Source organism: Pleurodeles waltl, chromosome 4_1 (assembly GCF_031143425.1).
Source record: "Pleurodeles waltl isolate 20211129_DDA chromosome 4_1, aPleWal1.hap1.20221129, whole genome shotgun sequence".
Taxonomy (NCBI): Eukaryota; Metazoa; Chordata; class Amphibia; order Caudata; family Salamandridae; genus Pleurodeles; species Pleurodeles waltl.
This window is the reverse complement of record NC_090442.1, coordinates 61,755,645-61,778,158: the sequence shown is the minus strand read 5'-3', so window position 1 is coordinate 61,778,158 and position 22,514 is coordinate 61,755,645. Positions and strand designations below refer to the sequence as shown.

The following is a 22,514-nucleotide window of genomic DNA, read 5'->3' as shown; positions in this document are numbered from 1 at the left end:
TTGACGTCTTACTCACGGTTTTCTGCGTCTGTTCAGGATCGACCTCGTCCGAATCCTCGATGGAGAAGGTTTCTTCTTCCTCCTCCAAGTGTTTTTGTCCTGTCGGCGCCGACGCCATCTGTAGTCTTCTCGCTCTTCGGTCTCTTAATGTCTTCCTCGACCGAAACGCTCGACAGGCTTCACAAGTATCTTCTTTGTGTTCTGGAGACAAACACAAGTTACAGACCAGATGCTGATCTGTATAAGGATACTTGTTGTGACATTTGGGGCAGAAGCGGAATGGGGTCCGTACCATTAGCCTTGAAGAGACACGTGGTCGGGCCGACCAGGCCCCGACGGGGGATCGAAAACCCCGAAGGGCCACCGGTGCTCTTCAAAATTCGGTGTCGATCTGTTGTAACTAACCCGATACCGAACGCAAACAATACCGACGAATTTTCAGAGATTCTAACTATCTTTCCGAACCGAAACGCGGAGCGAAAAGGAACACGTCCGAACCCGATGGCGGAAAGAAAACAATCTAAGATGGAGTCGACGCCCATGCGCAATGGAGCCGAAAGGGGAGGAGTACCTCGATCTCGTGACTCGAAAAGACTTCTTTGAAGAAAAACAACTTGTAACACTCCGAGCCCAACACTAGATGGCGGGATGTGCAAAGCATGTGTATCTGCAGCTACACATGCCATCAAACATGTATATATATGAGAAAGTCATATACATAAATTTATTAGCACACACCCTTTATTATTATTACCAGTTATAGATAGCCCCACCAGTTTTATTTGTGGTCCACTGTGTACCCCTAAAAGTTACTTCTAGAGACACCACTGAATGTAATCGCATGTAAGACATAGTTTGTATGACTTTACTCAGCCTATCTTCTGATAGGTCTACTGTTAATGCACTCACCAGTTTATGTGCTACAGTTTGACTGCAAAGTTATACAATTAAAATGTGGTGACAGGTGAAGCCTGAGCAAAGTAGCTAGAATCAATAGGGTACAGACGTTTTCTGTGATCTATGAATATGGCTGCTATCCCCGATAATCTCAAAGGTATATTCTAACAGACTGACAACTTTTACTACTAAAGAAACATTTACACTACAGAGTAGTCTAATACTTCGTATCATATGCTCAAAATTGTTTATGTCTGAAAAACATAGGTTAGGGAAAAAAAGTATGCACCCTGCAATGCCTCTAAAAATACGTCATGATGAGGCAGCATACCCAGCAATGTGCCTTCAAAGGAAACAAAGGTCAATAAGACAACCCTTTAAATACCATTCTTCTAATCTGTACATAATGAATAGAGGTCTATTTTTGGATGAAGAGAAGGCCCCATTCTACATATTTGTTGAATCGTCGCTGTTAGACCTGACAGGCCTAGGATGGTCTTCCCCCAACTTTCTGCCTGCCTGCCTCCATTTCTCTGATCTCATTTTTGCTGGTTTTAGGACTCTGCGCATTTTACCACTACTAACCAGTGCTAAAGTGCTTGTGCTTTCCCCTAAACATGGTAACATTGGCTCATACCCAACTGGCATATTTAATTTACTTGTAAGTCCACAGTAAAGTGCACTACATGTGCCCAGGGCCTGTAAATAAATGCTACTACTGGGCCTGCAGCACTGATTGTGTCATTGCACATAAGTAACCCCTTAACCATGTCCCAGGTCTGCCATTGCAAAGCTTGTGTGGCATGCTTACTGCCACTTCGACTTGGCATTTAAAACTACTTAGCAAGCCTTAAATTCTCCTTTTAGTACATATAAGTCACCCCTAAGGTAGGCCCTAGGTAACCCACAGGTCAGGGTGCTATGTAAGTAAAAGGCAGGACACATACGTATAGGTTTTACATGTCCTGGTAGTGAAAAACTCCCAAAGTCATTTTCCACTGCTGTGAGGCCTGCTCCTCTCACTGGCCAGCATTAGAATTTCCCAAATATACTTTTAAGTGGTATTTTCTGATCTAAGAGGAGCAGCCTTGTCATGTTTGTTATACTTCGAACGGTAGTGAGAAATCTTACTAGTGAAGTTGGATTTTACATTACTATTTTAGAAATGCTAATTTGAGAAAGCGGATATTTCTCTGCCCTTAATGCTCTCTGTGCCTTACAGCCTGACTCCAACCAGCTCGTTTAAAGCTCCCCCTGTGCATTCCACCCAGACAGCCATAAACAGAGGACACTCAGCTGCCTATAGATGGGTTTCCCTGGGCAGGAAGGATGGAGGGACTCTCTCTTACACTTCAAAGGAAAGTGCCCTACCAAGGACTGATAACCCCTCACAGGGCTCCTGGCAGGCAGGGCTGGGTTGAAAGAGGAACTTGTGAACTTCAGAACGACTCTTTGAAGTTTCCTCCACTTCAAAGGCACTTTTGGGTATATATATACTGAGTCTTTGACCACACCAAATCAGACACTTTTGGACCTGCAACTAGACTCTGTCGGAGGGCCTGCCTGGGTGCCCAAAGGACTCATCTGGAATGCTTTGCTAAAAGGGCTGCTCTCCTGCTTGTTGTCCTGCTGCCTGCTGGCCCCTGACCCTGCCTTCCTCCACAAATGCTCTCCAAGGGCCTGGATTGAGCTTGCCTCACGTTCTGAAGTCTCAGGGCCAACAAAGACTTCACAAAAGAGAAGAAAATCCCTGTGCGTTGGAAAATCGATGCAACGCCTGCAGCAATCTGTGCAGCACCTGCCTCGTGGCTGGAAAATCACTGCATCACCTATCGGATCGATGCAACGCCTGCATAAATTGACACAGGGCCTGCCTCGTAGCTGGAAAACAGCTGCATCGCCTACTGGATCTACGCAGTGCCTTCTCCTTCCGAATAGTGAGTTCTGGAGTTTCAACTTATCCCTAGGCATCAAAATATCCCGCATCCAAGAGAGAAACCAAGGCTGCACACTGCTGAAAATCGACGCATCGCCTTCCAGCGTGGAAAGAAATGACATCATCTGTGCTGCGTGGGAAAATCGACGCATTGCAGTACTTTTCAACTCATCTCCTCGTCTGCAGCCCCTGTGTGTCATTATTTTTGATGCATCCCATGTACTGTGCTAAAACAAAACAACCACTGATTCTTAAGGATTGAGACTCCTCATTTAAACCTTTAAAAAGTGCATGTTGAATTTTTGTCATTTTGGTCTTATTGTATTAAGATAAATGTTATCTATTTTACTAAACTGGTGTGGAGTACTTTTTTTGGTGTTTTCAGTATGTTACTGTATGAGTTATTACACAACTACTTAACACATTGACTTAAGTTAAGCCTGCCTGCTCTGTGCCAAGCTACCAGAGGGTGAGCACAGGATAATTTAGGTTGTGTAGTGGCTTACCCTGACAAGGATTGTGGACCCTACTTGGAAAAGGGTGGATACCTCTGCCAAGCAGAGACCCAAATTCAAACAGCCTTCTTAACTGGTGCTCATTCGCAGAAACAAATTCTAACACGTGCCAAAGGCGTGGTTAGACGAAAAGATGGTCATACTTGGCCTGTTCTGTGTTTCTAGTGCAGGACACGGTAGGGAATTATCTGAAGAGGACCTTTTATGGACTAGGCAGGTTTATTTCTGTCTGCAATAAATTCAACATCTGCTCCCCTGACATTAACAGACTGCAGAGATGTGTTTAAGGAATACTTTTTTAAACAAATGTACACTGCACCACGTGCACCTGTTCCAAACACACCATAAGAACCTAATATACAACTCACTACTGTTTTATGTAAATGAAATAATAACTTATAGAAATAAGTAAACGTTCAATTCAACCAGAGTAAACAGGAGCTATTAAGGACAGTCATCAGAGAGAGTTCTATACTTTCTCCGCAGAAGAATGGAGGAGGAAGGAGCAGTCCTCAACAGTGAAGTTTTAGAGGGATCTCGGACTGAAGTCAGGCTCAAGCTGATGTCTCCAAACCTTTAGAGGCAGGAGATTCTAAGACTGGCACATAGTGATTTTGGATGGATTACTACGAAGTGTGAATAAAAGTCATTAGGGGGGAAGCTCTGTATATCTGAACTATATAACAAACAATGGAGGGAAGTCCAAGGCCCCTTTCTGTCCTGCTCCAATAGTAGGAGAGGAATCAAAATTGACGGAATCCTGGATACATACCATACAAAAGCAGTGCTACTTTCTTCTGGTGATCATAAACTAGGTCACCAAGCACTATGATGTTTTTGCCGGGAGTGTTTCTTGAACAGCGTAATGCAAAGCCACTGGCATATTGGATTGGTGGGGAGAAACTATGCAGGTCCTCTTTATCATCCAAAGACGAATGAACACTCAATAGTTTAAATGCGGCTACTGAAAGCTTAGTGGCAGAATTATCTTCCCTACATCATCTTCAGCTGCAGGGGACTGGCAAGGGAGTTGCATGGCTTTAGTTCCTTTGACCACCCCTATCAGTGGACGATGAAACACACCCTACTACAAGTGCATTTGGGCACTTAACAACAAATTACGGGACTGTTCTCTGGGACTTAAGGTGAGTATGGGGCAAGGTCCAAGGCCACACCAACAGACCACCTCAGGAGGCTATGGAGCATACGGGTGTAGAGGTGTGTTACAATGCCGGGCACTTTGAGGGGGCGAGGTGGCAGAGGTCAGAGTCTTTCTTCATTTGTCTTGGTTTCTGCTGAAGGAGGCCAAACAGGATAGCTGGGCCACTCACGATGTGGGTCTCACTACCCCTGAAGTACCTCGGTGTGCAGGTTGTTTTTTCTCTGCATTGGTGCCCGGGTTGGACACAAGCCTTGGCTGTTGCAAGGTGTCCAGTACCCCAGTTATCAGTGTTGCTTCTTTTTGGTGCCTGCAGCTGCAGGGGAGTAGCTCCTCTACTCCAAAGCAATTGGCAAAGCACTGGCAGCCATCCACGTTTCTTGGAGTCTGCACAGAGGCAGGACGAATCAGTTGCTCCACGAGGGTGGATGAGACAGGCAGGCTGGCAGGGTTGGCACCAAGTCAGTTGTGCTTCTTAGCTCTCAGATCAGCAGTCTTCTTTAGCCACTCCTTTTGCCTCTGTCGAAATCTGAAGTCCTGGTATCAGGGGGGTCCCCTAAATTCTCAATTTGAGGGCATTAAGCGGAGTGAGGTGTAGTAGCCAATGGGCTACTTAATCTTGGGGTCACTATGCCTCCTAGATGACCACTTCCTTTTTGGGAGTGAGCCTCCCTGTGTCCCAGAATTCCTAATTGCACCACACACAAGATGGTGGAATTCCTATTTTTGTGTTCACTTCCGGCTGTTCACCCTAGAGGTGTGCCCAGCTTGGCAGTGCAACACATAGCTAATTTTCCCGCCTGTCCAGGTGCCCGATGGGCCCAGGGCAGGTAGTTGCATATCAACAGTGGCAGAGGTCTTTGAAGCATACTGACTTGGTATGCAGGTCACCCGTCTTCCTGCTTGGAGGAGGTGACAACACCTCCTGCTAGAGCAGGCTTTGTTTCCCACCTCAGAGAACATGTGCTCTCACCTCCAGGGCGTCAAAAAAACATCTCCGGAGGCAGGCTGGCCAGTCAGCCAACACACTAGAGGTCAGTAGCTTATCAGGAAGTACCTCTAAGATACCCTCTGGGTACATGTATTAATAAATCCAACACTGGAATCAGTGTGAGTTTATTAACATGAGGTGTTTGATACCAAACACCATAGGTTTCAGTGAAGCCATTATGTAGCTGGAAAACTTGCTCTGACCAGTGACCAGTACATACCTTAAGACGGCTTCCTTGTTCACTTGCACTGTCTGTAATTGAACTAGCCAGCACTGGGGCATATCTGCTCAAGCAGATATGTCCACAAATGTAATATAATGCATCCTGTCTTAAGGCTGTAAGGCCTGCCAGAGGGGTGACTTACAAATATTACATGCAGTGTTAGGGGACATGGCACACAAGTGTGTGTCATGTTTTCATTTTTTAGAGCGCCTTGTCACGCAGCCTTCAGTGGCAGTCTGTATGAGTCTTGAGCTGGGTCCATTAGAGGGGCACAAGCTATGTTGCAGCTCTTAGGGACCCCTCTTTAGTACTTATGCCCTATGTACCAGAGGTACCACTTACTTAGGACTTATAGAGGTACTGAAGGCCTGGTCATTTGGGGATCAAGTGACAAGTTGTCTTGTTTTAGGGAAGCAACACTGGCACTGGGGACCTGATTAGCAGGAACTCAGTACACTTCAGTCAAAGTTGCATCAAATCCCAGGCACAAAAGGGTGGGGGGGGGGGCTGCAACCAGAACCCCTTTTCCTACATCTATCATTCTGGTCCCAAGGCTGATGAAATCTCCAGATTTTGTATTTATGCCTGTATTAAAGCTGATGCCTTGCTCCTGCCCAAGGTAGATGAAATATTAGACAAACTAGGATCCTAACAGCTTATCTCCAGCATGGATCTTACACAATAGTACTGCTTTACTTCACATCAACAGGGGAGCACCACAAGACCTTACCCAGAAGCAGTGCAATGAGGACACTGAACACAAAGAAGCAGTAGGGTGAGCACCATGAGAATGTATCCAGTAATATGGTGGTGAGTACACTGAGATCATACAAAGAAGGCTTACTCAGAGGTAGTGTGGTGAGCACCATGAGAACTTACCCGGAAGTGATGTGCAACATTACTATCTGTATATTTGGGAGTGTGTAGGAATATCAGCAGATTCTGGCGCAGATAGTATGCAACAGCGTACAGCCAGGGCAGGAAGGACTGTGGAATAGCAAACTGGATGACTTCTGTGGGCGGTGTCCCGGGAGGCTGGATAAACTGAAAAACAAGAGAAAGTAGTTCAAGTGAACTGATAAAGGTGGGATAAAATAACTAGAAGGGAGTCATGAAGAGCCAGACCCCAGGAGGATGGAGAGGGAGGCATACAAAAGTTCAACCTTTTAATACCCCGATGCTGGAGAAGAGTTTGGCCTGATTATAGATAGGAGAACACAGGAAACAGGGCGTAGTTCAGAGGAGTCACAAACCAGCAGGGTGATGAGAAAGAAGAAATGGTAGGCGTTTGCTGGGTCAGACTGCGATAGGAGTGTGAATCAGAACGGAGATCAACCAGCCCAAAATCAATGGGATTGTGAAGGCAGACTGGAATTAAGTCAGGTCAGAAACAGGCAGGCTGGAGATGTAAATGGATACCAGGTGGGTCTGAAATGGACTGGACACCAGCAGCATGGGGATGTTGAAAGAAATTCAGACGGGTCAGACACATGTGGGGTAGAAGCGGAAAGGTAGAAAAGGATTCAGCAGGTCCAGAACCTGTTGACTGAAGAAGCCAGTAAGAGATTTTGGCATCTATAGTCAGAGAAAAAAAAAAAAAAAAAAAAGAGTACATAAAAATTCATCGGAGGTGGACTCCAGCAGCCTGAAAAAAATGGAGACCTCAAATCAGTGAGGTTAAATATCTTGGGGGTGGGCTAGATTGAAGAGAGTGTAGTATGACCAAACAACAAGCACAAGGGACAAGAGGAAGCAAGACTATAGGCAGAAGTGAGTGTGGCTGATTCAGACAGAGGGAACAGAGGAAGTAAACAGCAGATCAGCCATGTCAGACTCCAAAGGAATTGGAAAGGCAAAACTGAGTTTAGTAAATTCAGAAGTGAGTTTATCCAGGTAAGAAACCGGGATTAGACATGGAACAGAGTTCATCGGGATCAGATCACAGTGGCATATAAGGGACAGAAGGAACTTCAGACAATGAGTTCAGCCTGACCTGGCACCAAGGGGCCTGGAGTGGCAGAAATAAGTCCAGCCAAAACACACTGGTTTTGGAGCAGCAAATAAAAGCTGGCAGGGCGAGACAAAAATAGGATGTGGAAAGAAGAAGTGGGGTCAGTCACATCAAACACTACAATGGAAGACATATAATGGTGTTCAACTAAGTCAGAAAAAAAGCAGACAATTCAGCATGGCCAGACAACACAAGACGAGGAAGATGAGAGGACAGCAAAGACAGAAATCAGAAGTGCAGAGGGACAATTTGTTCAGAAGGTCCAGACACCAGATTATGGGCCAGCTGCCAATGGAGAAGGACACTACGGTATCAAAGGTATGACGAAGATGAAAAAATTATTTTTTATAACAGTTGCAAAAACAGCTGTTAATGGAGAAAGAGCCAGATTTCAAGGAAATATTTGTCTAGGATTTCGAACACCTGCTTTCATAATGATTTCACACCTTGAACTCAAAAACTGCAGATATTAAGGGACCGTAGATAGCTCATTATATAGACCAGGGAAGAACCAATGAGACTGAAGTCATTTTCAGGAAACAGCACTTGGGATACATATATTTCAGTTTCAAATGCCCTAAATTCAAACTAATTGTACTAACCTCACTTCGGAAGACCATATAAATGCCTCACCTCCACACTCATAGGTAATTTGACATTCTTTCCATCGGACCCTTCCATGTCCAAACTCCCTGAGAGTTAGAAATTTTAACATCCACCTCTACAGGATGCTAGAAAGTTTACAAATATAGGATTTTCATATAATACCTTCACAACTGCATAGAGTTATATGTCACACCTATGACTGTTTTGTGATAGCACAATCTTACCTCCACGTCTGCTGGGGTCAGTTTGCAGTTGCGAACAAGCATTACTGTGATAATATCCAAAGTGGCCTCATCAAGACGTCTTCGCAGGACTTTGACAAGCTCATCTGTGATCTCAGGACCTGCATAAAGTATAACCAAAAGCATCATAAGAAGAACCACATCTCTAGAGGGAAGGTTCGCTTAGTAAATGCAACCTGTAGAGCAGAAACACTTGTCAGATACACTGATAAGCAAAGAAAGGTGTAACCAGACTGGGTTAACTCATACTGAGAGGAAGACTAGAGAGCTAGACCTTGGCTCAGAACCATAGCACTGACCAGGAACCTGTCCCTAGTTGCGGTGGTCCCTAGTAGACCCCTAAACTTTGGGGGAATGGTCGGAGGAGGAAGTCATACTGGTATCAGAGGAGAAAGAAATGTGAGGAATACATGTCCCTTAGAGCTTGCAATTATGCACAAGGACCTGGAAGCATTAAGTTCCAGACCTCCAGCACAAAATCAGTATTTCTCATAAGTAACAACTGCTTTCTAGAACCATCTTCTCATTTAAGGACCAACAGTTCTCTGCAGTGAAACGTTCTCCTTATGGAGCAACAAGGGCACCAGCTACAATCCAGATGGATGAGTTTACTCATTGCCCAAACATCATCAGTTGGGTCACACCACACTGATGGGAGTAGGTATGAAAAAAGCCCCTGATGTCGCAGGCACAGTGTCTGACATGATCCACTTCCCCCATTTTGCAGGATGGACAAATTTGTTCTCTAACTTGATGAGAAAGTATCTTTTATTCCTGTTTATAAAGATGTGGGTCATATGGGTGTGTATGATTGGTTGCCTGGTGCCTTGTAAAATAATTCCATATCCCTTCATATGTTTATTGATTCCATTCACCCAGCTACCTTTTTAAAGGGTTTTTGTTGATAGATTGCTGCCCCAATACTTAGTAACAGAGTTGGCCCGAAAGGCTGGTATAACAGAAGAGCGCGGCATCAGAATCTGAAATCTTATGACCAAATCTTAGCATCAGAGCTGCAACTTCTGCAAGCATGTAGCTCTTAATCATGACCAGTCAACATCCAGATGAGCTATATCAGAATGCACAGAGTATGTTCATTGTCCATCAGTCCAAGACTCACAAGTATGTGTAGAGGTCATCCTCAGAGTGTAGAATTGTGTAGCATGAAAAAAACTATAGTTGGTTATATTCAAGCAGTCAGCTGAAAATGTCTACACAGATGATGGTATCATGCATCATTCTGTGCAAACTAGTTAGAAACATGTAAAGATCACCCTTCCACGGTTCTGTTTGTCTTCCTCTTTATTTCAAGTACATTTGAATGACGACATCTTCAGCACAGTTCCACACCTCAGCTCTCCACTTCTTCCTCTCCTTCAACCCTCACTGTTCCATCTGATCTCACCACTTACCTCATCGCATTCCAGACTCTACTCCTGCCACATCTCCACAAGTTATCGCCACACAACCTCTCTCCCCTAAAAGCTAGTTTAGCAAGTGCCCCCTCTTAAATACGTTTTAGGGATGTTTTGCACTTTAGACTGTTCCAGTGCTTAGATGACAGCGTCCATTTCTACCATTGTGAGTAACATATTTTTGTGCTCTAGTGTTTTGATAAATGAGCTCCTTGTAGTTCTGTTTTTATGTTACTTTTTAATTCAACCAGAAAAGGTCAAAGTTGTATCCAGCTGGTTTTGGCATAGTGTACTCTATTGCCCTAACCCCCTAAAGGCACCCTGGCTCACAGGGAAGGTCTGATGATTGTGAATATTAACTTCCCCCTCCCACTCCTCAGATACATTATTTCAATTCCATGTAGTTCAAAGACGATTTGATACAAATATCAAAACATTCCAATCTATTGAATACACAGGAGATTTTGCAGCTCTGGGCAGCCAACACGTGCTGCACAGGCTTAAGGCCTTTGCAAGGTTCTTATGAATTTCGATGCTATGTGGATTAAGTAAGATGGCCATAGCTCCTCAAACTTCCACTTATGCCCGTTGTATGTAAAAACATGGTTGGTCACTCCCACTATTTAGAAGTTTCCTGAATCTCTCGTACTGCTGTGTGCATCCTAGTTCCATACTGTAAATCAAGGTTATGGATGTTGAATTTTCTCTGCGGACAGATGATCAAGTTCAGGATGAGGTCTGTGTCACAGAAAATGTTTGCTCAAGGTGGTCCCTCTCCTAGAGCCACAGAATGTTTCTATATTGTGCTCTGATCAGGAAGTGATCTTTATCAAAAATCAAATATGTTCCCTTTCCCAGAATAATCAGAGCCTTTCGAATGCCATACTTCGTGCACTGTATATGTCTCCATGGTCCAGCACACAAAATAACAGCTAACCACTCAAAGCACAATGGTTCGCTTACCTGCCTGCCCCACGCCATGCACCATCAGAAGTATGTGTTTGTCCACTTGTCCCACTGGACGGGAAATTTCAGAGCTGCGGATTGAGATAGCATCTAAAGAGGATCTCGAAGCCTGTGTAAACAGAAGAGGGATCAAAGGTTTATTACAAAAATAGGGAGAAGAAACTCTGACAGTATAGAGCAGCTGATGAGAAGCTGCAAGCTTTTTCTTTCCCTGCTATATCCCCTTCCACCCCAAATCTGGAATGGGTAAGGTACTCAGATAGGCAGACTGGACCAACAGGTCTCAAAGCGAAGCCTGGGACACACTGTATCCAGAAAAACATATTACCATGTGATCCTCAGTGGCGATGGGCTCCTGGCTACGAGTAAGCGCTAACGAGCGTGAGAGCAGTGTTGGTGTGGCATCCCCATCCCACAGTTTCCCACTGCAGGTGGTCTCAGAGAGCCTGAAGATTGAAAGCAAGAGAAACAGGAAATTAAAGTAACACTAGAAATCATCTTTTACCTTCAAATAATTCAAATCCCAAGGATCCAAAATGCTGCTAGTCTTGGAGCCTACAGCACATGCTGAAAAACCAGAGGACTAGTGGTGCCTGGACATGATAAACAGTCCATAGGTTCTTTAGGATATCTTTCTCAGGTTCATCCTTTGAAGTATTTACTGATGATCCCCAGTAAAATATTTTACTGGGACAGAATACAGCACAATATGTATTATCTATTCATCTCATTGTTTGGGTCTACAGTGCAGTCAAAGCGGACAGCAGGCTTAGAAGAACTTCACTGCCCCAGAAGCCGCCACACACCATATTTTATTTTTATAAATAGAAGTAAAGTAATTTTGGACTCCTATGAAAGGCCACCTACTAATCTTCTTAAGCATACCAAGATCAGAGAACTGCACCTACAAATAGATACGATTTTCTTCTGTACCACTAGACCTTTCTTTAGCCTGGCATGCTTTGAGTTAAGGTTAGTAATCAGTACAATAGACATGAATGAGGATCACTTGGCTGACAGGTTAAGGGTACTGCCTGTCCCATTCTGGAATATGTCCTAGATTGAACACCGTAACATTAGTGCTTTGTGAAGCTGTTGAACACCCGCCAAGTTGTAGTTCTGTACATTTTCAGTAAGGGCAATATTGTAGAAAGTGGTGCTTGTTCCGCCATCACAACAGTGTGCAAAGTTACCAAAAGAACAGGTTATCAGCTTTGTTATGATATAGGCAATCACTTAATCCCTTATTTGTAAATTGACAGTCCTTTGTTGGAATGGATGAAGAGGACAGTGTTGTGCTGATTATCAGAAGAAACCGCAGTCCACTGAAGTACAATTTTATAGATTAAATTGCTGAATTGAATAATACCTACTAGCCTTCTGACACAGTTAGGGTGAGGTAATACCACGAGAGTTAAGTTCTTTAGGTAGACTCTTGATTTCTGAGTCAGTCTTGATCCTATGTGCCTACGGTAGCTCTAGCAGACTGGTTTCTCTTGGGGTGGTAGTAGCTATAGCCATATTGACTTATGCTTGGAGAATGATTGGTAGAAGTAGTATATTTCCCAACTCATCAATGGTGTTCTCCTTCGTACACCCCAAAAAGGCATGCTGGAAACTATAATTGCAGCAGTTTTTATGGCAATTTTGATTGTCAACCATCTTCCTCCGAATGCTGAAAAACAGCAACTCATCATAGAATGGCATGGCCAAAATATAAACTTGGACCGCAGGTCTAAGGTACATGATGCTGCTACTGCAGCACTAGAACCAGTTACTGGAACCAGTTTTTAATCCCAAAGTAGTGCTATCTATCACCAATAGCCAGTAGGTAAGATATTTTAATGGCTGCAGCAGTCATATTTTAACAAATGCCGTGTTTGGGGAGGTTGGAGTTACTGCGTTTCTTTGAACAGCAGCAAGAATTAGTGAGCGAGGCCTTGTTTGATGGCAAAACAAGGAATTAAATATTGCTTTTCCATTCTGTCAAAAACTGTAGAGGCTTTTCCTTTCAAATTGGGGAGGAATACCGCCTAATATCTGGTGGCCATTTGCAGTTCACTTGGAAGATGCTGTTCCAAAGAGGGGTGGAATTTTGAGACTTTTCTTAGAGATCGCAGATGGAAAAATGGCGAGGTCAGGGTATCAACGAGCAGGGTCTCAGGTGAGAAATATTCTGGAAAAACAGTCTTTCCACTGATTGCTCCTAGATCCATCATCATTTTAGTTCCATTAAAATCTTCATGATCTCCTGGAGAACCTTACACAGAATCCACCCCTCATCCCTTGCAGAAAAGCGAGGAAGTCCAGCTGTAATTGGACCATAGGAGAATAAGGATATGTAAACATGAGTAATCAATATTAATGGTGTTTGAAGGAGGTTGGGAAGAAGATACTGTCTTCTTATTCTTTGTAATAGTCCTTATGTTCAGTGTCTGTAAGGAAATGGATTTCTAGCTGCCAAAGATCTGAGACCTCACAGACAGAACGCTCATCTTTCAACAGATTGGCACTGATTTTTTGTGTATATGTATATATATATATATATATATATATATATATATATATATATATATATATATATATATATATATATATATATATATATATAATAATGAGAAGCTGGTTGATGGCAGAGCTGCTACAGGCTGGAGAACCTTACACAGAATCCACCCCTCATCCCTTGCAGAAAAGCGAGGAAGTCCAGCTGTAATTGGACCATAGGAGAATAAGGATATGTAAACATGAGTAATCAATATTAATGGTGTTTGAAGGAGGTTGGGAAGAAGATACTGTCTTCTTATTCTTTGTAATAGTCCTTATGTTCAGTGTCTGTAAGGAAATGGATTTCTAGCTGCCAAAGATCTGAGACCTCACAGACAGAACGCTCATCTTTCAGTTTGTCTTAGTGTACAATCTGTCCACTGTTCTGCACCTCTTATTTGGCGCAACCTGCATCATCACAGAAATTGTTGCTGGTGCAGCAAATAAGTGCAAGGATGCGGACACTGCTATTGTCAACACAGAGTCAGCACCCAAGAGACGATAAAGGGCTCAAACTGGGTGAGGGACAAATTCTATGAGAAACAAAATACAAGTAAAGTCTCTCACCTTTCAATGAAACACTAGAGGGCCAACTGTAGTAATATGTAGCATCAGATATTAAAAATAGTAAAAATAAAATATATATATATATATATATATATATATATATATATATGAACCCAGTGAGACAGTGCCTTTCACATGAGGTACTGTCTAAATTCTGAGGCAGGACAGCCTACAGATAGCTATGTTATTAGATGAGCTGCCTTATGGCTGAAGGACAGAAACAGTTACAAGGATATGATCAGAAAAGTTACCTAATAATGATTACAGTTCTCTGTCATAGATTTTCTCTCTGAATACATAACCAGTAGAATATCCCCAAGCACGTGAATAATCACCAGAACATAATTTTGTTTTCAAGTTATTTTACTTTTTTTTTAAAAACATACATGAGGCAACATTTTCTACATTGTTTTATGTTTACAAAAAACAAAACTGATCAAAGTAGCTAAATTAACAATAAAAGTCTATTTGGCTGAAAATACAGCTGCATTTTTTAAAACCACAACGTGGAAGGACAATGTAGCCTCAGGCTGAGCACACAATGTGTTGACACTGTAGCCGTAAGCTATTCTAAGGATGCTATTTGTCCCCTGGCGCGGTGCAGTGCAGTGCTGTACACCTAACCCGAATAGCGCTCCGAGGCGAAGAGACAAAAATAATTGCTAGGAATTTCACAAGAATCCCTGACCTCCCCGGGCATCATTTCTGGATTCACAGTCAACAAATAATGTTTGGCGAATGTGAGTGTAATGATCTCCAGGCTGATACTTGGGAAATTTCTAGAACAAGATAATGTCATATCAAGGAAGAAGCTGCTTTCTCATGTGCAAAATATGCATTAGGCTTACCCAGGATATCTTTATATAACATTTAGTTATACAGAAGACTTTCTACCTAGCTATAGTCTGTCTATACGAAGAAATGCCAGTACAGATCGTTAAATAATTTACAAACAGCTCATCTAAGTAGTATTTTGGAGCCTTCTTCACATCTAGGGTTTGGACTACCCTTTCTGCTACAGATGTATGCTTTGAAAAGAAAGTTGAAAGAGAAAATCTCTGGTTGATATGAAAATCCAGTATCACTTTGTGGAGAAAAGAAGCAAAAGTTCCTAATAGAAAGACACGGTTCCTTCGAACACAAGACCTGAAGCTTACTCACCCTCTGGGACAAAATTATGGTTACAAGACAGATCACTTTCGAAGACGTTTGTTGCAGGTCTGCCTCATGCATTAGCTCAAAAGGAAGGACCATAAATTTGGGATGGACAATGCTTAGTTCTCCTAGTGGAGAAGGCCTTGTGACAGGAGAAAATATTCTTTAGTCCCTGAAAATAGTTCTTAATACCTGAAAAGGTAAAAAAAAAAAAATCTCTGAGAGAGAATCTTTCTGTAAATCAGAATCTTCATACAGTCATCTTTCAGCTAAGCAGTCAAGTTCAGCATGTACACTCTCTTATAGCAGTCAGTAAAGCAGGGGAACTTGACACTTCGGGGAATAATTGATGTTGTGCAGACTTCCTTATTCATTGTAGAAGTTCGCTTGTCTTGTTTCCTGGAGCAAGAGGCAGAGGTGTCATAACACGCTTTAGCTGCAGACAGAACTAGATCATTTTTGTGATGTAGCAGATTATCTCTCCCTTGAATGGCAAATGTGGCAAATCTTCTTCTTCTTTTACGTCACAGGTTCACCTTCAGAACAATGCAGATGGTGATGAGATCTGTTCCTTGGTATGTCCTTGTCATGTCTTGTAGCAAGGTACTACGGAGAACTGAAGATGACCACAGGAAGGGCCATGGGCGTAGCAGGCAATGCTTTTAAAGCAGATGAACCCTCATTACCTCAGAGTAAGAGAGCGATCCTTCGTTGCTTGAATGGGTGGGAGCTCTTTAGTAGAGGGTTGCTGCTCCTGAGAAGGAGAGACATATAGAATTTGTCACAATGTTCAGACCTTCTCATTCGAGTTTGTGTGTGGATTCTCTTTGTTGCAGCACTAACGGGGGGACCCACAGGCCCTGATTCTCCTGGCGCCATCACCTTGACAGTGAAACACTCAAAGTCAGGGAAAGGTTGCGGACACCCTAGACAATGAATGCCTCAACGTTGACCGTCTCCCCATTGAGTGCCTCAATAATGACAGCAAAGTTGTTGACTGGGCCCAAGAACACTGATGACTTGAGGAGTGGCCTAGGACCCTGACTCACAAGGGACGAAAGAAGAGGGTGACATCGCTCTTGCCCCTCTGGAGCTGGTGAAAAATGAGGATGAAGGGCCTAATTCTCCCTGTTTCATCATGAGGCTCGCTCCCTGTCCCTAAGATGTCCATCTGGCATCTTCAAGCATACTTTACACTTCCTGATAGAGTGAGAATGCGGAAGGTAGATGACATACACATTTTGTGAATCTTTTCCAGACTTTTCATCTACGAAATTGACATTTGTTAAAGATAGCTGGCATAGTGGCTCTAGAGGCTAGATGGATAAGTTACTTACCTGTAAATCCTAGTTCTCTTCCAGGGGTATCCTCATCAAAGTCATAAACATTGAATATTCCCAACCTCGTGCGGGGACCCCGGAGCATACATAAAATACACACATATAAAAGTATGAAATATGCACGAAAAATATATATATAGCATTTTTAGTAGACAGTTTTCATACTAAACTCATATATACGTGTGTATAACAGCAATGCAGACTATATTCATAAACAGGCTAAAATGCCTTATTTCTAATGAGTTTTTTTTTTTTTTTTTTTTTTTAAACAGACCCTTTCAAAATTACAATAAGAGAAAAACTTTCCCAAGCCCCAAAGCTGGGCCCAGTGAAAGAAGCAGTAGCAACATCAGTGAAAAAAGGGAAAAAATTGCATTGAAAACAATGGAGCATTATTAGCCAATAGGCTGCATGCAGGTTAACACAGGAGAGCCATAAAATTCTGGCACCGTGCCTTTAAGACCCTGAGCACCTCCAGTATCCCACCATGCCTCAGGGGTGAAGGAGAGGCGACAGTTGGTTCACAGTTAGGTCAGTACTTTTTTACGGTGACAACTTGTCCAGCAGATTCGAAAGATAGTGTGTCCTGCACTTCTAGGAGACTTGCGTCCGGGGAGGAGGGTGGGTTGTTTATGACTTTGATGAGGATACCCCTGGAAGAGAACTAGGATTTACAGGTAAGTAACTTGTCCTTCTCTTCCAGGGGATCCTCATCAATAGTCATAAACATTGAATAGATTAGCAAGACCATCCCTTAACTCTGCGGATTGTCTAATAGAAGTGCAGGAAGAGATATACATTATGCAAACAAATTTCTCAGAGATGCTTGCCCGTCTGCTCTGGCATCTGAGTCCAAACAGTGATGCCTAGTAAATGTATGTACAGACTTCCATGTAGCAGCCTTATAAATTTCAGAGATTGGAACATTATTAAGGAGGGCAGCAGTAGCCGCCTTTCCTCTTGTCGAATGAGCCTTAGGCCTAGCCAATAACTGTTTGTTAGCCAATTGATATGCAGTAACAATACATGAAACTATCCACCTAGACATGGTTCGTTTTGACGCTGCCTCGCCTGTTCTCAAATGACCGTAATTTAGAAATAAGTGGTGACATCGTCTAATTAGTTTGGTCTTATCCAAGTAAAATTTTAGCACTCTTTTCAAATCCAGGGAGTGCAAAGCTTTCTCCGCCGGAGTATCCGGATTGGGGAAAAAAGTTGGTAGTGAAATAGTCTGATTGATGTGAAAATCTGACACCACCTTCGTTAAGAATGATGGATGAGTTCGTAGAACCACTCTATTCTCATGGAAGACCGTGTATGGTTCTTTGGAGGACAAAGCCTGAATTTCACTGACCCTCCTCGCGGAAGTAATGGCTACCAGAAAAGCCGTCTTCCACATAAGGTGTTGCAAAGAGGCTTTGTGGATAGGTTCAAAAGGAGGGCCCATGAGTCTCGATAGTACTATGTTTAGCTCCCATGGAGGAGAGGGTTTTCGAATGGGTGGAAAATCTTTTTTTTAAACCTTCTAAGAAATCCTTGACTACTGGTCTTGTAAAAAAGGATTCCTGAGAAGGTGACTTACAATAGGCTGTAATGGCATATAAATGTACCTTAATAGATGACACTTGCAGACCCGATTTTGCCAAATGCAGCAGGTAACACAGTATGACCTCCTCCTGAGCCAGTATAGGATTCTGACCTTGCTGACGACACCATATGTAGAACCTCCTCCACTTGAACGCGTAAGAACGCCTTGTGGAAGGTCGTCTGGACTCCTTTAAGATGTTCATGCACTCCTGCGTGCAGGATAGGTGCCCATACTGCAGGAATTCAGGAGCCATGCCGTCAAGCTCAGAGAGGGAAGGTTGGGGTGAAGTATCCTGCCTCCCAGCCTGCAAAGGAGATCCGGTCTGCACAGCAGCCTCCTGTGAGGCTGTTCTGATAGGTTGAGGAAATCTGTGTACCAGAACTGACGAGGCCTATTGCGGAGCTATGAGAATCATTCTGGTGCTGGATCTGTAGAGTTTGTTTATCACCGCAGGTATGAGGGGAATCGGTGGAAAAGCGTAGAGCAATATCCCTGACCAGTCGATCAACAGGGCATTCCCTCGGGACCCCGGACGGTAAAACCTGGACGCGAAGTCTGGGCATTTCTTGTTTTCCTCGTCCGCGAAGAGATCTAATTGAGGCCGACCCCCTTGAACGAAGATGTCTTCGACGACCTCGTCGCGAAGAACCCAATCGTGGGCGTCCTCGAGAGTTCTGCTTAGGAAGTCTGCCTCCAAGTTTTGTTGCCCTGGTAGGTGAACTGCTGTAAGAGACATTCCCCTTGCTAAGAGCCAATGCCAGATGGCCTGAGACTCCCGAGATAGGGGCAGGGATCTCATTCCTCCTTGTTTGTTCAGATAATACATTGTTGTTGTATTGTCCGTTTCCACTAGAAGAGATTTCCCCTGAATCGATGGAGCAAAAGACTTGAGAGCCAGATGAACTGCTCTGAGCTCCAGCAGGTTGATGTGGTACTCTCTTTCGTTGTTGGACCACAGGCCCTGAGCTTGAAGGGAACCCTGATGAGCTCCCCATCCCTGAAGCGACGCATCCGTTATTAGAGTGTCGGACGTGATTAGCTGGTGAAATGGAACTCCTACTGACAGGTGATGTCTGTGCATCCACCATCGTAACGATTGTCGCGCTCCTATCGGAAGACGCATTCTGTCCTCCGAGCGGCCTGTGCTCTGGTTCCAGTTGTTTTCCAGCGCCTCTTGAAGAGGCCTCATATGTAGCCTGGCATTCGGGACAATGAAAATGCACGAGGCCATGGAACCCAACAGAGATGTCACCTGACGGGCCGTAGGTGCGTCGGACCTCAGAAGGTCTTGACACTTTCTCTTTATTGATAACAGTCGTTCCTCCGAAGGATACACTCTTTCGAGCTCTGTATCCAGTATTGCTCCCAGGGAGTGGAGGTTTTGTGTTGGGATGAGAGTGGACTTTTGGTAGTTGACTTGTAGACCTAGAGATCTGAAAACACTGAGCACAATGTCCCAATGGTTTTTCGCTTGCTCTGGAGAGGAGGCTTTCAGTACCAAGTCGTCTAGGTATGGGTAAGTGAAGAATTTCTGCTTCCTAAGATGCGCCGCTACCGTTGCTACGCATTTTGAGAAAACACGAGGGGCAGATTTTAGGCCGAAAGGAAGCACCTTGAACTGATAGTGCTGGGAGGCTATCAGGAAGCGTAGGAATTTCCGATGCTTGGGAATGATCGGGATATGAAAGTACGCGTCTTGCAGGTCTATGGAGCACATCCAGTCTCCGCGATGCAGCTGAGGGAAAATCTGGTGGAGAGCCAGCATCCTGAACGTTTGCTTTATGTACTTGTTCAGTAGTCGTAAGCCCAGAATCGGTCTGAAAACTCCTTCTCGACCCTTTTTTGCTACCAGAAAGTAGCAGGAGTACACACCTTTCCCTCTGTGCGCGACTGGGACTTTTTCTATTGCTTTTTTCCGTAAAAGAGTGTGAGCCTCTTTGCGTAATAGGCTCATGTGAGCCGGATTGCATTTGGTTGGTCGCAAGTGAGGAGGAGGTTGTCGGAAAAGAAGAGAGTACCCATTCTCTACAATGTTCAGCACCCATTTGTCTTTTGGTATGCCACGCCACTCGTGAATGAACGCTGTGATACTTCCCCCCACCGGAGTGGAGCACGGTGTTAAGGGAAGCGAGTCCTCATTGTTTTGCAGGAGCTTTGGGTGTAGACTGCTGAGGTCTGCTTGACCCTCGGTCTCTCGTGGCCTTATGAGATTGGAAGAGTGGACGCCCTTGTCTCTGTTGTGGCCTCTGGGACCAATGAGGGGCTCGAACCCTCTGCTGGAACGGGCGCCTGTCGTAAGGTCTATACCTTCGCCTGAAGTCTTTCCTTTTCTCCAGACCTACTGCCCTCATGGTGTCCACTTCCGCCTTCATACGCGCCATCTCCTCATCTGTGTGGGTTCCAAAAAGTGAGTTTCGGTTGAACGGAAGGTTTATGATACACTGCTGCGCTTCCTGCTTCAATCCTGTGAGTCTCAGCCAGGAAGACCTTCTTGCACGAACCCCATGCGCGTAACTATGTGCTGCTAAGTCTGCCCCATCTGCTGCTGCTGCACTGATGACCTGATTGGAGACCAGACTTCCCTCCTGAAGGATCTCATGAAAATCCTGCCTGTCCTCTCTAGGTAGTTTTTCTATGAACCTGCTCAGCGAGTCCCAGAGTGATTGGTCGTATCTGCCTAGGAGTGCGGAGGCGCTGGAGACCTTTCATCATGGAAGCAACCGTGCCACACATCTTCCTCCCCAGAGAGTCCAGGTGCCTACTCTCCTTGTCTGGTGGAACCGTGGAGGATGATGCCACTGAGTGTGTCTTCCGGGCTGCGGCCAATATGACTGAGTCCAGCGGTGGATCAGTCCTGAGAAACAAAGGATCTTGCTCAGATGCCTTATATTTCTTTAAGATCCTAGCAGGAGCTGATCTGAGGGTGGCTGCTGCTAAAAAGGTGTCCATGGTTGGTTGTAAAAGACCAGGCACCAGCGGTAAGAATTTCTTTGAAACCGCTCTGTGTTGCAGGGTTTCAAAGATCACGGATGAGGAGGTTGAAGGTTCCGGGACCTCAATATTCAGCTTTTGTGCTCCCCTGAGAAACACCTCAAAGGTTGTGATATCGTCCACCAGGGAAACTCTAGCTGGTGGAGAATGTGTTAGGGTCGGGGAGTACTTTCTTACTGAAGACCCAGACGATGACCAAGAAGGAGACCTTCCGTGACTGGGTGACCGTGATCTGGATCTTCTCTGGGAGCGTGACCTGCTCCGAGATGTTGTAGCGGCGCGTCGAGGCCTAGTGGCTGACTGGTGAGACGCAGAACGAGCCCGTCCTGCCCGCGCTGTTGGCGATGGTGTTCTCTGGAAAGAAGCCGAAGGTGAGTACATCCTTGAGTATTGCGAGTCTGGAGAGGCAGTCGTTCTGTTAAGGCTCTCCAACCACCTTGGCGACAAGTTGATGGGCGAGACATGCCCAGACGATGCGGCTCTCGACCGCCCAGATGAACCACTAATAATGGAGACCACAGGAGTTGTTGGAGTGGTCTTATCCGTCGGCGGTAGCCGACGCTCCTCTCCTTGTAAGACAGGCAAAACATGTGTCGAAGGGAGTGACGTGGGTTGCTCTGGTCTCAACGTTGAGCACCTCGACGGTGATCGGCGATCCCTTGACCACGACCTGCTCGCCGTCGTGTGCCTCGCCATCGAGAGATGGGCCGCAGACGGCGGATGTCTTTGCTCTCGCCGTTGAGGCAATTTCAACGTCGTCTTTCGTGCCGTCGAGGGGTGCGAGGCCTTAGACAGCGAATGGGCACGCCGGTGCTGCTGTGGCCCAGGAGGGACCAGGATGTCGCCACTTGGATGAGGAGACAGAGGGGACACCCAGCAAGTCAGGGAGCCCTCACAGAAGCAGGCAGCACCCGCAGAAGTGCCGGAACAGGCACTACGAAGAGGAGTGAACCAGAGCTCACCGAAGACACAAAAGGGAGTCCCATGACGCCGGAGGACAACTCAGGAGGTTGTGCACTGCAGGTTAGAGTGTCAGGGACCCAGGCTTGGCTGTGCACGAAGGAAATCCTGGAAGAGTGCACAGGAGCCGGAGCAGCTGCAAATCACGCGGTACCCAGCAATGCAGTCTAGCGTGGGGAGGCAAGGACTTACCTCCACCAAACTTGGACTGAAGAGTCACTGGACTGTAGGAGTCACTTGGACAGAGTTGCTGAGTTCCAGAGACCTTGCTCGTCATGCTGAGAGGGGACCCAGAGGACCAGTGATGCAGTCTTTTGTTGCCTGCGGTTGCAGGGGGAAGATTCCGTCGACCCACAGGAGATTTCTTCAGAGCTCCTAGTGCAGAGAGGAGGCAGGCTACCCCCACAG

General features: G+C 45.0%; 1 protein-coding gene across 1 annotated transcript in view; it reads right to left on the bottom strand.

Moving 5' to 3' along the window:
- SZT2 (SZT2 subunit of KICSTOR complex) overlaps positions 1-22,514 on the bottom strand; it is a 606,663-nt gene that overhangs the window by 236,935 nt on the left and 347,214 nt on the right. The window contains exons 46-49 of the mRNA XM_069227802.1: positions 11,290-11,407; positions 10,959-11,070; positions 8,563-8,681; positions 6,601-6,765 (exon numbers count right to left, since the gene is read on the bottom strand). Of these exons, the coding sequence (XP_069083903.1) occupies positions 6,601-6,765; positions 8,563-8,681; positions 10,959-11,070; positions 11,290-11,407 (514 nt within the window). The remainder of the gene's footprint in view (positions 1-6,600; positions 6,766-8,562; positions 8,682-10,958; positions 11,071-11,289; positions 11,408-22,514) is intronic.